The sequence below is a fragment of the Xenopus laevis genome, chromosome 1L (genome assembly GCF_017654675.1).
Source record: "Xenopus laevis strain J_2021 chromosome 1L, Xenopus_laevis_v10.1, whole genome shotgun sequence".
Lineage (NCBI taxonomy): Eukaryota > Metazoa > Chordata > Amphibia > Anura > Pipidae > Xenopus > Xenopus laevis.
In genome coordinates, this window is record NC_054371.1 from 42,163,103 (window position 1) to 42,176,385 (window position 13,283).

General features: G+C 39.4%; 1 protein-coding gene across 4 annotated transcripts in view; it reads right to left on the reverse strand.

The window, feature by feature from the left end:
* Positions 1-3,830: 3,830 nt before the first annotated feature.
* clock.L (clock circadian regulator L homeolog) overlaps positions 3,831-13,283 on the reverse strand; it is a 55,975-nt gene continuing 46,522 nt past the window's right edge. For 3 of the 4 annotated variants that reach the window (XM_041575932.1, XM_041575979.1, XM_041576021.1), the window contains 9 exons: positions 13,136-13,211; positions 12,163-12,307; positions 11,884-11,975; positions 10,592-10,681; positions 8,826-8,984; positions 8,239-8,442; positions 6,634-6,836; positions 6,074-6,326; positions 3,831-4,827 (listed from right to left, as the gene is read on the reverse strand). In XM_041575932.1, coding sequence (XP_041431866.1) covers positions 4,675-4,827; positions 6,074-6,326; positions 6,634-6,836; positions 8,239-8,442; positions 8,826-8,984; positions 10,592-10,681; positions 11,884-11,975; positions 12,163-12,307; positions 13,136-13,211 — 1,375 coding nt within the window. In that variant the 3' untranslated portion in view covers positions 3,831-4,674. 4 annotated transcript variants of the gene reach the window in all.

Consider the following 13,283-nt stretch of genomic DNA (forward strand, 5'->3'; position numbering starts at 1 on the left):
ATAGGGGTCAATGGGAGCTGCTCTGATCCTGTTGGACCGTGTTAAATCAATTTGGACTTTTTTTTTCTCGTTAGGAACTCTCCGAAAAACTCAGCTTTTTTTTTTTTTTAATCTAGAAAGCTACGAATTACAGAATGCCCGTATTTAAAATGGTCTCATTTTATCCAAATAATCCAAATGTAATAATAAAACAGTAGCTTGTACTTGATCTGCTTGAACTAAAATATAATTAATCCTTATTGGAACCAAAACAAGACTAGTGCTTTATTTAATGTTTAAAGGATTTTCAAGTAGACTTAAGGTATGAAGATCCAAATTATGGAAAGATCCCAGGTCCCGAGCATTCTGGATAACAGGTCCCATACCTGCATTCGTATTTTTTAACAAAGTTTTTTTTATTTTTATTTGGATGTCATGAAATTAAAGTCTGTGAGTTAAAGGGCATGTAAAGGCAAAAAAAATAAAAGTCCCATTTTTTACTTTCTTTAATGAAAAAGAAACCTATCTCCAATATACTTTAATTGAAAAATGTGTACAGTTTATATAAGAAACCTGACTGTATGCAGTGAAATTCTCCCTTCATTTACTGCTGTGGATAGGAATTGTCAGACGGTCCCTAACTGCTGAGCAGGGAAACAATCATACTTATGAACAGCAGGGGGAGCCCCCGCCTTACTTCCCAGCCATGCAGAACTCAAGCAGATTTGTTTATGACGATCCCTAAGCAGCCCAGACCACACTGAGCATGTGCACAGTCTTAGTCTTGCAAAGATGTTTAACAAAGTTACAAGATGGTGACCCCATGTAGCCAACTTTGAAAGCATAAATCATTTGTTTGATTAGGCTTGTGGTGCAGTAAGTTCATGTTTATATTTAGTATACAAAATACAGCATTTCTAGCCTTATTCTATTTTAGACTTTACATGCCCTTTAAGTCATGGTTTCAAAAACCTCTAAAACCACTAAAATCCAACCTTTGATAAATAATGCCCTCAATATTGTCTATGGCAGGGTATTTTTTGGCATTTTGTAGCTGCTAGTAGTGGCTAATTTTAATTGATGTAGTTTAATTAAAGTTCATTTTGCCTGACCAACGTTGTAAAATAGGATTTGGAATAATTGTTTCGGGTGACAGGTCCCCTAAACACAGGATATTTGATAGACGTGCCCCCAATGATCTTAAAGATAAATACAAATGAAATAACAGCGGTTTGTGGAAGAGATTTTATTGAACATCCACTACAGTTTGGGTGCATTTTATAGCAATGACAGTTCCTTTTCAATAAGCACTTGATTAGTACTGAGGTGTAAGCACACGGAGCACCCCAAGAACAGGGAGCCCCAGTAGTGGTGCGGGACACCAGTAAAGCTTGTGTGAGGATTCACTGCAAAAGAGACACTTCGTGAGAGCAAATCACTTTCCTTTCCACTGATCCGACGACACGTACGTATGGTAAAAATACACTGTGTATATATATATATTTGATATCATTTTGTAAAAAAACACTCCTAGAACGGAACTTGCAATAAGTAGTTTCTTAAGGTTTCTCTTTTTTAGCTTAACATTTCTGACATAAATAGACAAAGATTTGAGAGGTAAGAGGTTTTTGTTTTTTTTCTTTAAACCATCTGCAGAAAAGTGCAAATGCTTACATATAAAACAATGGGAATAAAACGGGGATCTAATCAGCAAGGATGGATGAACGGCATCGTCTCGAGGCTTCGAATGTATTCAGAAACTAACCAATAGTTCCCCCACCACATGATGCGATCAGCCAATAAGAGAACACGGCAACAAAACTGTAAACAAGGTATTTAAAAAAAAGTGGGGTGGGGGAGATGTGTTTCAGAAAATGGGTGACTTTATAGAAATATTAACGCCTACAGCCATGCACCATATAAAATTCTGTTTCCTTATATTATCTGTTTATATATATATATGTCAGTATTTACAGAATATTTTACACCGGCTGTACAATATAGACTCTGATTTCCAACATCCTCAAAATAGTGTTATGTCCTTACAAAAAATAGTGATATTTTTGTCTCTTTCTGAAACACACAAATCCCACAGTCTTTTAAAAAGTCTACGTAATATTTACTTCATCTGGTTCTGGAGATGCCTGCAATGCTTTCATAGGCACAGTCAGCAGCCACAAGTACATTTACACACACTTCACCTTTAAATTAACTTTTAGTATGATGTAGAGAGTCATATTCTGAGACAATTTGCCTTTGGTCTTAATTTTTTATGCTTTTTCAGTGATTCAGCGGCTCTCCAGTTTGGCATTTCAGTAACATTTGTTGCCAGGGTCTTTTACCTTAGCAACCAGGCGGTGATTTGAATAAAGGCAAGATGAGTCCTAAAACAATAATAAAATTGTAGCCTTGGAAAGTAAGTTTTTAGTCTGCTGGGGTCAGTGACTCCCATCCAAAATCTGGATAGAGGCAGAAATGGAAAGCAAATAATTAAAAACAAAAAATAAAATAAAAAAATATTAATAATAAAGACCAATTGCAAAGTTGCTGGGAATATGGTATTCTATGACATACGAAATCTAAAGGGATTCTGTCATGATTTTTATGATGTAGTTTTTATTTCTAAATTACACGGTTTACACTGCAAATAATTCACTCTACAATATGTGTGTTTTTTTTAGTTGTAATATTAGTGTGTAGGCGCCATCTCAGGTCATTTTGCCCAGTCATGTGCTTTCAGAAAGAGCCAGCACTTTAGGATGGAACTGCTTTCTGGCAGGCTGTTGTTTCTCCTACTCAATGTAACTGAATGTGTCACAGTGGGACCTGGATTTTACTATGGAGTGCTGTTCTTAGATCTACCAGGGAGCTGTTATCTTATGTTAGGGAGCTGCTATCTGGTTACCTTCCCATTGTTCTGTTACTTGTAGTACAGCAGTAAAGAGTGAATGAAATTTATCAGAGCACAAGTCACATGACTCGGGGCAGCTGGGAAACTGACAATATGTCTATATGTCAGATTTCAAAATTAAATATAAAAAAATCTGTTTGTTCTTTTGAGAAACAGATTTCAGTGCAGAATTCAGCTGGAGCAGCACTATTAACTGATGCGTTTTGAAGAAAACATTTTTTCCCCAAGAGCAAAAGAACATGCTAAACAGCTCCGGGCAGTAATAGCAAGAACCATCTCATGCCCTATCACCTAAAAAAAAGGAATGTGAAACTGGAATCCAGCTGAAGCATTTTTATCCTATAAGTGCTTACGCTTTGCTTTGGTGTCAGTTCCTAAGTCAGTTGAAAAGTGCCAATGAAAGCAAAATAAGCAGAAGTCCTGAGCAGAGTAACATCATCAGCATATTGTTGAAACTACAGGTCTTTAGTTGTAGTACAACTGCCGGCATCCTTCAATGGTGGTCACAGATAGGGCCATTGGGATTTGACCAAAATACAAAGTGCCAAAGGATGTTCGGCCCTGCTTTAGTTTAAAGGGCTGTTCACCTTTAATTTAACTTTTAGTATGATGTAGAGCGTGATATTCTGAGAAAATTTACAATTGTTTTTAATTTTTTACTATTTGTGGTTTTTCAATTATTTCGCTTTTTAATCAGCAGCTCTCTAGTTTGCAATTTCAGCAATCTCGTTGCTAGGGTCCAAATTACCCAGCAACCATGCACTGATATGAATAAGAGACTGGAATAGGAAAGGCCCTGAGTAGAAAGATGAGTAATAAAAAAGTAGCAATAAAAATACATTTGTAGCTTTACAGAGAATTTGGTTTTAGATGGGGGGGGGGGTCAGTGACCCCCCCCCCCTCCATTTGAAAACTGAAAAGAGTCTGAAGAAGCAGGCAAATCATTCAAAAACTATAAAAAAAAATAAATGATGCAGACCAATTGAAAAGTTGCTTAGAATTGGCCATTCTATAACATACCAAAAGTTAACTTAAAGGTGAACCACCCCTTTAATAATGGGGACTGGTAAAACCTGTTTTGCTGCAGCTAAAGAGATAGCCCAGGCTACAAGCAAATGCAAAGCGACTTTTCAGATCAGGGGTGGACTGATTTGTGTAGTGTGAAAGGTCTTAACAGATTTCTGCTACAAAATGGGAACTTGCTGTCACTTATGTATTGTGATGAATATTCCTATCTGATCTGTATTCAAGTCTGTGAGGAATACAATATTATAGAACCATATTTAACAATGCAGCTTAGGCCCGTCTAAAGCTTCTGATCACTAACACAGGCCTAGCGGTTTTACTTTTTTGTGATTCTGCGTGTATGTATTAAAATCTCTCTCTTAATTACTTATATCAATGAGGAAAACGAATGGATATTTACAATTGAAACCTGAATCCCTGTGGAAGAGAGAGAGAGCAATATATTCCCTAAGGATAAGGGCAGAAATAGAAGAATATAATATATAGCGGGGGCCTGTCCTAGTGTTGTTGAAGGCATCTCCAGTAGCAGAGTTATCGTCTAGAGCATTGCACGTCTATTATGTTCTACGCCTGACTAGTCTGTAGTGCAGCAGAGCATCGCACATGCCGAGTTTCAGTTGGTGCCTGATCTCAGCGAGCTCTGCTGCCTCGTACCAAACATTCATTGCGCTGTATCCATAGTGATTATAAACGCCATAATTCCGCCAAATTCTGTCATCTCCTTTCCAGACAGCAGTTTAAAGGGACTCATAGTGGTACTACTGTTGCTGCACCTTGGAAGGATCACTCATAGTGTCAGTCCTGTGATGGGATAACTGCTGCTGGTGGGATGGGGCAAAAGTGTTCTGTTGCACAGGGAAAGGGGAAAGAATCAGCTGTGTGGACTGGTTTCCATGAACCAACCTCGAGGTCTAAAAAAAAAAAAATATTAAAAATTAATAAATTAAAAAAAGTTATACCCTCGAGGAAACTGTAGAGCAGGCAATAAATGTTTCGGAATTTATTAAACCCCCAAGGGTGTTAAAAGTCCAAATAAAAAAGTACTTCAACTCAAATCTGCCGAGTTCATGTAGAAGTCAAGGGAAGAAGTCCCGAAGATATCCTGATCTGCGCTGGGTTTTGTGCAAGAAGATTTTGTGGTCTTTGGGCAAAAATCCGAAAAAATCTGAGTTTTCAGGGCGTAAAATCTGAAAAATACGCACGGTTCAATTTTTTCTCATTTTTTTTCCCACATGGGAAATTTTCGGAAAAATGTATTGATAAATAAGGGTAAAAAAAAGTGCGGATTTGGTCGTAGTTTTCAGGAAGTACTCAGATATTTTCGATTTTTGATAAATAACCCTCTTAGTCTAAGGGGTAGATTTATTAAATGTGAGATCACCACAGTCTACAGGCTACAGTTAAAGTCCGCCACTCGCCATTCATTTCTATGGGTATTTATCAATGAGTGAAAGTTCACCCTTTGATAAATGTGCCTCTAAACATACCATAGAAATGGATGGAAAGAGGCGGACTTTTACTCTAGCGGACTGGGCGATCTCTACCATCACTCTTTGATGAATATACCTGTTAGTTTGTAACCAGAAATGCATAAGGCTGTATTTTACTAATTGCTCTTATTCCCTAGTGGAAGATTGTCTTTATTTTAGTGCCTGCTCTACAGTTTCCATGTTTGATCCCTTGCTGGGGGCTCACGGCGGTGCACCTGGGCCACTTCCTGATTGTGTGAGTTATTACCTGATTTGGGACCAACCATTTATTTATAAACCTTCACAAAGACACACCCCCCTCCTGAAATGTTTCACTCTATTTGCATTTGACAGACAGGAAGCAAATAACCAAAATTGCCTGATTTACCCCAGACAAACATTTTTTTTTTCCCCATGACAGTATCCCTTTAACATGTTTTGTGCCTTGGAACCTAGTACTTCCACTAAACGAATCAGCATATATTTATACAGAAGTTGGCATAGATTGGTTCACCATGAATTATAGAAGGTTTAAATTGGTTTATATTAAGCCGCACAGTGATGATGTTGACATGGGGAAATTATTTTGAACACGGACATTGGAGCAGCAGAGGTAAGCCACAAAACAACCAAAATTGGTCTGCAATGCCTTGGTCTGTAATAAATCTTAAAAGGCAGCACACATTACCTGCAAAAACTGTTGTGGCTGCTGGGCTAGTTGTGCGTGAGCAGGCTGCTGTATTGTAGGCACTGTCTGTTGGTCTTGCTGATTTTGTTGATGCTGGGTGAATGATAAGGTTTGAGGTTGCTGCTGCTGTGTAGTAAATGTAGGGTAGGCAGTAACCACTGGGCCCATAAACATTGTGCTTGGGACCATAACTGTTCCACAAGCCATAGGAGTGGTCACCAGCTTAGTGACAATTTGCTGAGCTTGAGAAAACCTGAATAAAAAGAAAAAATATGCCGAATCAAGCATCAGGAATTTAATGACTGCCTCGCATAACACAAGTGACCAAGAAACAAGTTCATACTAGATCATACCAATTTCAATACTTTCCAATATACATTAACAAAAAAAAAAAAAAAAAAAAAAAGCACACAAACCCCCTTTATCTTTTCTCTAGTATACTGGGATCTGCATATGTTATTTCAGCAACCAGAAAATCACCTGAAATCATTTAAAGACCCTATGCACAAACTCAACAAAACAAGCATTGCCGAGTCTATATTTCATGATCCAGTACTTACCTAATCTGCCTGTCCTGAGGAAATGTAGTAACAGAGGCTCCCTGGTTGCTCTGCTGTATGTTGGAAGGCATCTGTACCATACTACCTGAAGGTGGCTGGGAGATCACCATCGTGTTGTACAAAGGACTAGTGAGAGTTCCCGATGTCTGGCTAGACAGTGAAGTCTGCTGGTTGTGTCCTCCATGAATGTTCTGCTGGCCTTGCTAAAAGTGAATTGTTTTTTTTTCAACATATTTACATGACAAACTGTTAAATCTTACATTAAAATTATTCTTCCAAATTTGAGACCTGCCTTCACCCCAGTCTTCAGTTTGCAACCTGGCTAAGGAACAATTTCACTCCCCCCCCCCCATCGGGTCCCTGCCTACTTCTAGCTCGTTAAAGGAAAACTATACCCCTCAAACAATGTAGGTCTCTATAAAAAGATATTGCATAAACAGCTCATGTGTAAAACCCTGCTTCATATAAATAAACTATTTTCATAATAATATACGCTTTTAGTAGTATGTGCCATTGGGTAATCATAAATAGAAAATCCATTTTAGGGGACGCCCCCTGGGATTGTATGATTCACTGTGCACACAAACATACCAACAAACCATACATATTAGATCACATGAGCCAATTAGACAGATTTGTGTCTTTTGCTTCCACATTTCTTCCTGTTACAGTTAGAGTTGTAGTATTTCTGGTCAGGAGATCTCTGAGGCAGCACACAGAACATCACAAGTGGTCCAACACACAAGTGGTTCAAGGCAAGAGATGTAAAAGGGCAATATTTAATTAAATATAAATCAGTTTGATAAGATTCTTGAATATGCCACTTAATTTGATATAAACGGTCGCTCAAGTATTCATTTGGGGGTATAGTTTTCCTTTTAGCAGTAGCATCAGGTGCTCACTGTGGCCTTATTTGGGTATGATTTAGTTACACCAGCGTTTCTTGCAAACCTTGGCCAATAACTGGCATACATAACACAACAATAGTGACACATCCCTGTCGGAACAGTGTTCTGCCATACACTTCATGGTTGCCAAACGTTTATCTAAAGCCTCACTTAAATGTCCAACTTTTAGTTAGGGCCACCCTTAGTTTATAAACTAGGTACAGATATAAGAAAATATGCCTGTATCAGTTCTTTAGTCATAGTTGGCTTCAGGTGTATCTGAGAAAGCAAACGGCTTTTCACCCCAAATCTCACACAAAGATATCACACAAAACAAATTTTCTTATGATATTCGGTGCGTGTATGGTGGGATAAGAGCCGACCGATATCGGCAGAAGACTTAGATATCGGTCGGCTCGTCGATCGGGCTGGACGGAAAATTTTGATTGGGTGCCTTTGAAAGGACTCAAACATCAGCCATTGTTAGTGCTGAATCGTCAGATAAAGTTAGAATTCTATCGTATATCTGACGATTCACTTCAGCTCTACACGTATGTATTGAAATGAACATCTTTTCCAAGAAAGATCGTAATTGTTATGTCTATGGCCACCTTAATTGGCATTTAGTCTGAGCCACCCCATGCCACTGCTCCAAGTCCCCTCAGGTGGACCATCCCCAGCGTTTCAAACCACTGACAGAGTAAAACATTCACACTACCTGGCTTGTATTGTGTAACTGTTGCTGCTGCATTATGTGCTGAGCTCCCACATGCCCAGTGTTCATGACACCTTGAAGTTGGTTAGTCTGGACCACTTGGCCTTGCATGGTGAACTGCGGTAACTGCTGAATGCTTGGGCTATTTCCAGAAGAGTACTGTACTGGCCCAAAATTTAGCCCTGGTGCTGGTTGCTGTAAATACATCTTGGGAAAAAAAATGAAAATATTCAGACTAGCAGTCATATTATCCAATTACAGACTAGGGCTAAACAAATTTGATCAGAAAGTGAAGCATTGGCATGACCAGAACATACAAACATTGATTTACAAAATATCTAACACTACACATATAAATACATAGCAAGTAAAAAAACAGTGCCTGAAATATTTTGTCTCAGAGAGCAGTTACCTGGAGCCAGTTAGTGTATATATATGGGTTTATATAATGTATGTAAAAGTATAGAGGGGTGTGTGTGTGGATGCTGGGTTTTCATTTGGAGGGGTTGAATTTGATGGACTGTGTCTTTTTTCAACCCAATTTAATTATGTAACTGTATCCGTGTGCAGGAAGTGAAAGTGCTTCTTACCTGGATTCCCTGCCCATGGACCATTTGCAACTGGTCCTGAATCTTACGCAGCTCCTCCTGCTGCCGCTGGATGTTTTCTTCAATGATCCGAGTTCTCTGCTCCAGCTGGTCCTTCAGGTGCTTCATAGCTCCAAACTGCGCCGTGAACTGAAACATGGGCTGAACAAATGAATGGAATACATTGTTAGTGCAAATGCTTTTAACAACAATCTGCCAAATTAAATTTGCAATACTGAATCAGTGTCAGTGGGAAAACAACACAGTAGCCACCTCTCCTGGATCATGAGCTAACGACACAGAGACTGTAAAACAAGTACATCCTGCATAGCCAAAATTGTCATCTATAAAGACTGGAGTGACTGGATGGTCTAACATAATAGCCAGAACACTACTTCCTGCTTTTCAGCTCTCTAACTCTGAGTTAGTCAGCGACTCAAAGGGGGGGGGGCACATAGGACATAACTGTTCTTTGAGTTTGCAATTGATCCTCAGCATTCAGCTCAGATTCAAAAGCAACAGATATGATCCATGTGGCCCCCCTCAAGTCACTGATTGGTTACCAAGCAGTAATCAGTGGAAACCAAGAGAGCTGAAAAGCAGGAAGTAGCGTTCTGGCTTAAGCTGGCCACAGACGCAAAGATCCGATCGTACAAATCAACGTATGATCGGACTTCCCCATCTCCCGACCTGCCACTAACCATTCCGATCAAATAAAGTAGTAAAAGAACAGATCAGCCGATGTTCTGCCCCTGACAGCAATCGTACGAAAGTTATGTCCACAAAGCTGGTGACAGTCTCCCTCTGAAAATCGTACGATCGGCAATACATACAGAGATATTAACCACAGCCGACAAATCTTTTCTCCCTCTGAAAATCGTACGATCGGCAATACATGCAGAGATATTACCCGCAGCCGACAAATCTTTTCTCCCTCTGAAAATCGTACGATCGACAATACATGCAGAGATATTACCCGCAGCTGACAAATCTTTTAACCTGTCCGATCGACCAAATGACCGATCTCCGCCGGACGAAAATGTCGGAACTCTCCACACATGGTCCAAAAATTAGAAAGGACAGTCAATGAAATAGTGACTGCTTAAGACTCACCCCACCGCATCAATCTCTCCAATTAGCTCTATGAGCTCAGTGTGCTCAGCCACCAGCGTTCCAACTGTGATAGATCCAAAGAAGTAGTTCAGGCGGCACTCCGGATAAATATAAAGAGGTTTATTGTATCATGGGTAACAATATTGCCTTACGTGTTTTGGGAAAGCATTCCCTTAATCATAGGCAATGCTCAATTAAGGGAATGCTTTCCCGAAACGCGTAAGGCGATATTGTTACCCATGATACAATAAACCTCTTTATATTTATCCGGAGTGTCGCCTGAACTACTACTTCTTTTTATTTTTACACTGAACAATTCCTTTAAATAAATAGAATATGTGCATATTTCTAAGAAACCCAGTACTATCGTTAATTTAGCTGGCAGTTTAACTTTGGGGAATCCATTTTATACCAAGCACTAGATGTCTCTCACGCCAGAGTGTAACTACCAAATCAGATAGTAATTCTCTAGCCGTCCACATGCTGAACTATAACTCTCAAAATGACCTAGCAGGACAACTACAGCTGTAAACTAGAAAGCTGACAGTTGTATCTGGATAATGAACAGAACCCCAACATTAAAATGCAAAGGAAATCGTGGTAGTTATATCACAATAACAATGGCCACTGCCATGCAAACAAGAATGCATACTCACCTGTGTCATTCCTTGCTGGAGCTGAATAGATGCTGTTTGCTTCATCACTGACTGCGACAGAGGCTGACTGACTGACTGAGAGCTCATAGACTGAAAGAACAGAGTCCTAATTTCACTCTACATATTGGATACATAAAATCAGTTTTCATGCAGACTACTTAAAGGAAAATCTATAGCACGTGGCTGCCTCTTTGTCTCTTATTTTTTTAAAAAGGACCAGTAACAGAAAAAAATGAAAGTGTTTTCTATGCATTTACATATAAACTGAGTTGTGTGTTTGCTTTAGAACCACTACTATTGTTTATATAGATAACTGCTGTGTTGCCACTGAGGAAGCCAGTCAAGTAGGGTTAAAGGCACATACTTACACAGCAGATAAGAGAAGAAGCTTAAGGTGCCCATACACTGAGAGATCCGCTCGTTTGGCGATGTCGTCAAACGAGCGGATCTCTCCCCGATATGCCCACCTTGAGGTGGGCTATACCGGGCTGATCCGATCGTGGGCCCTAGGGCCCAACGATCGGATCCTAACGAATAGCAATGGGCCAGATCTCGATCGGTGAAGCCCGTCGGGGGGCCCCATACATGGGCCAATAAGCTGCCGACACGGTCTGTTGGCAGCTTTTATCGGCCCGTGTATGGCCACCTTTAGAATACCATGCAGCTGGAGCAGCACTATTAACTGAACCTTTTTTTCCCATGTACAAGCTTTGCTTTATAATTTGTGCTATCTGGATTGCATGCAATTGATGTCTGTACAGGTGTACACTCATGTCATGCCTATGTGCCACCCTTCCCTAGAAGTTGAAAGCTGTGCCCATTTGCACAAAATTTACCAGCACAAATCTTTGCCTGCAATTCTGGGAATTTTGCATTGTGGGTTATGGCATGACGAACTGTGCCAGTCCCTCTAGTTCATTCTGGGCTATGTGAGCAAATAAATTATTTTATGTGTACATTTCAAACCGTGTGCACATTTTTATTGTTTGTGCACACCACGATTTGTTGTGTGTGTGCGCATAAACACACAGGGAATGTCAAAACAGAGAAAAACATAAAGCTTCTTGTTTTTACATCATTAACTTTCAATGTGCAATTTTTTCCATATGCTGCTATACTACAGCTCTAGGAATCCTAACCACAGTCAGACTGTTGTTGGGATCGTGTGGGTTGTAGATTAGCAGCAAAGCTCCAAACCATATAATAAGTTATTATTATCATCAGACTGCAATGATTTTATCATGGTGAAGTAAGAAAACGTGAGTACAAGGCCTGCATTCTTGCCACAGTACCTGGCTGCTGATTGATGACCTCCTCTTGTCAAGGCCAGTTAAAGCTTGTCTAGGTGGTGTGCTTGTGTCTGTTGGGATCTTTGTTGGCGTTGCTATTGGCAGAAACATTTTAAAGTTAAAAAATAATGTCAATATAAGATGCATATTTAGGTGAAGTGTGCTTTTGCCAAGTTTGCTTAAAAACAATGAGGAAAATCACAGAATCAAGAAACCAGAAAAAGGAGACGAAAAAGCAGAGAACATGCGATTACACAGTAAGTTTGCTTAACAATATCTTACATGATGGGTCGGAAACTGCTGTGTGAGAGGATGATTTAATTGAGCTTTTGGATGACGGTGAAGGCGTTCGGCTGTCATCAAATCTTTCCAAAGCTTCCTTCAGACTGACTGTGTTCATGTGATTGTCTGAGACAGAGTCCTGATTCTAATATACACAAAAAAAAGACATTATGGGAAGCACAATGTTTCACAACGTATAAGACTGCCTTCTGCATTTTAGAAAGGGGGGGGGGGGAAATCTTGCACCTCCTGAGGCATTTCAGCGGTTAGCTGGTTTTGAACTGGCTTAAGGTGGACCTGTCACCTACACATAAAAAGCGCTATGAAACCAAATTAAACATGGAGCCCAAATTCTTTTTTTCATTAAAACATCCTAAGGGTGTTTAAATATCTGAGCTGTCAATCATATATTGCCTTTCCTGCCTCTATGCCTGAGGCATAGAGGTGGGCAGTCAATTACTTTCCATTTAGCACTTCCTAGATGTTACTGTACTCCACACATTCCCCCTCCCTCCTAATGCTCTATAATTGTGTAGGGCACTGTGTATGGGCATTAGGTTTCCCTTTCTGGTGCATACACAAGATTTTGGGGTGATGCACAATTTGTCTTAATAACAGTGTCCACAAAATGGCACCTGCCTGCTTGCTGTGATTGTGTAATGCCATGAAAAACATCTGCATGGAATTTGTTCTCAACGTTATTGTGGAGGTTTCCTCCAGGTATTCTGGCTTTTTTAACCCCCACACTCAAGACCCAGTTAAACTGCCTGTATGTTTTTAGATAAAATGTATCATAGTGTAAGTCTTATAGATTGTAAGCTCCACTGTGGCAGCACTAGTCCGATATATATATATATATATATATATATATATATATATATATATATATATATATATATATATATATATATATATATATATATATATATATATATATATATATAAAAAAAAAATATGACAAATTGGAGCTCACTTTTTCTGCAGTTATGGCAGGAGGGGAATCTTCATTGCCCCGCTCACGTCTTCTTTCTGCTCCAACCTCTGCATAGCTGAAAAAACCATATACACCCATTACCATAAGACAGCAGAACAAATGTAAAAACAAAAAACAAAAAAAAAAC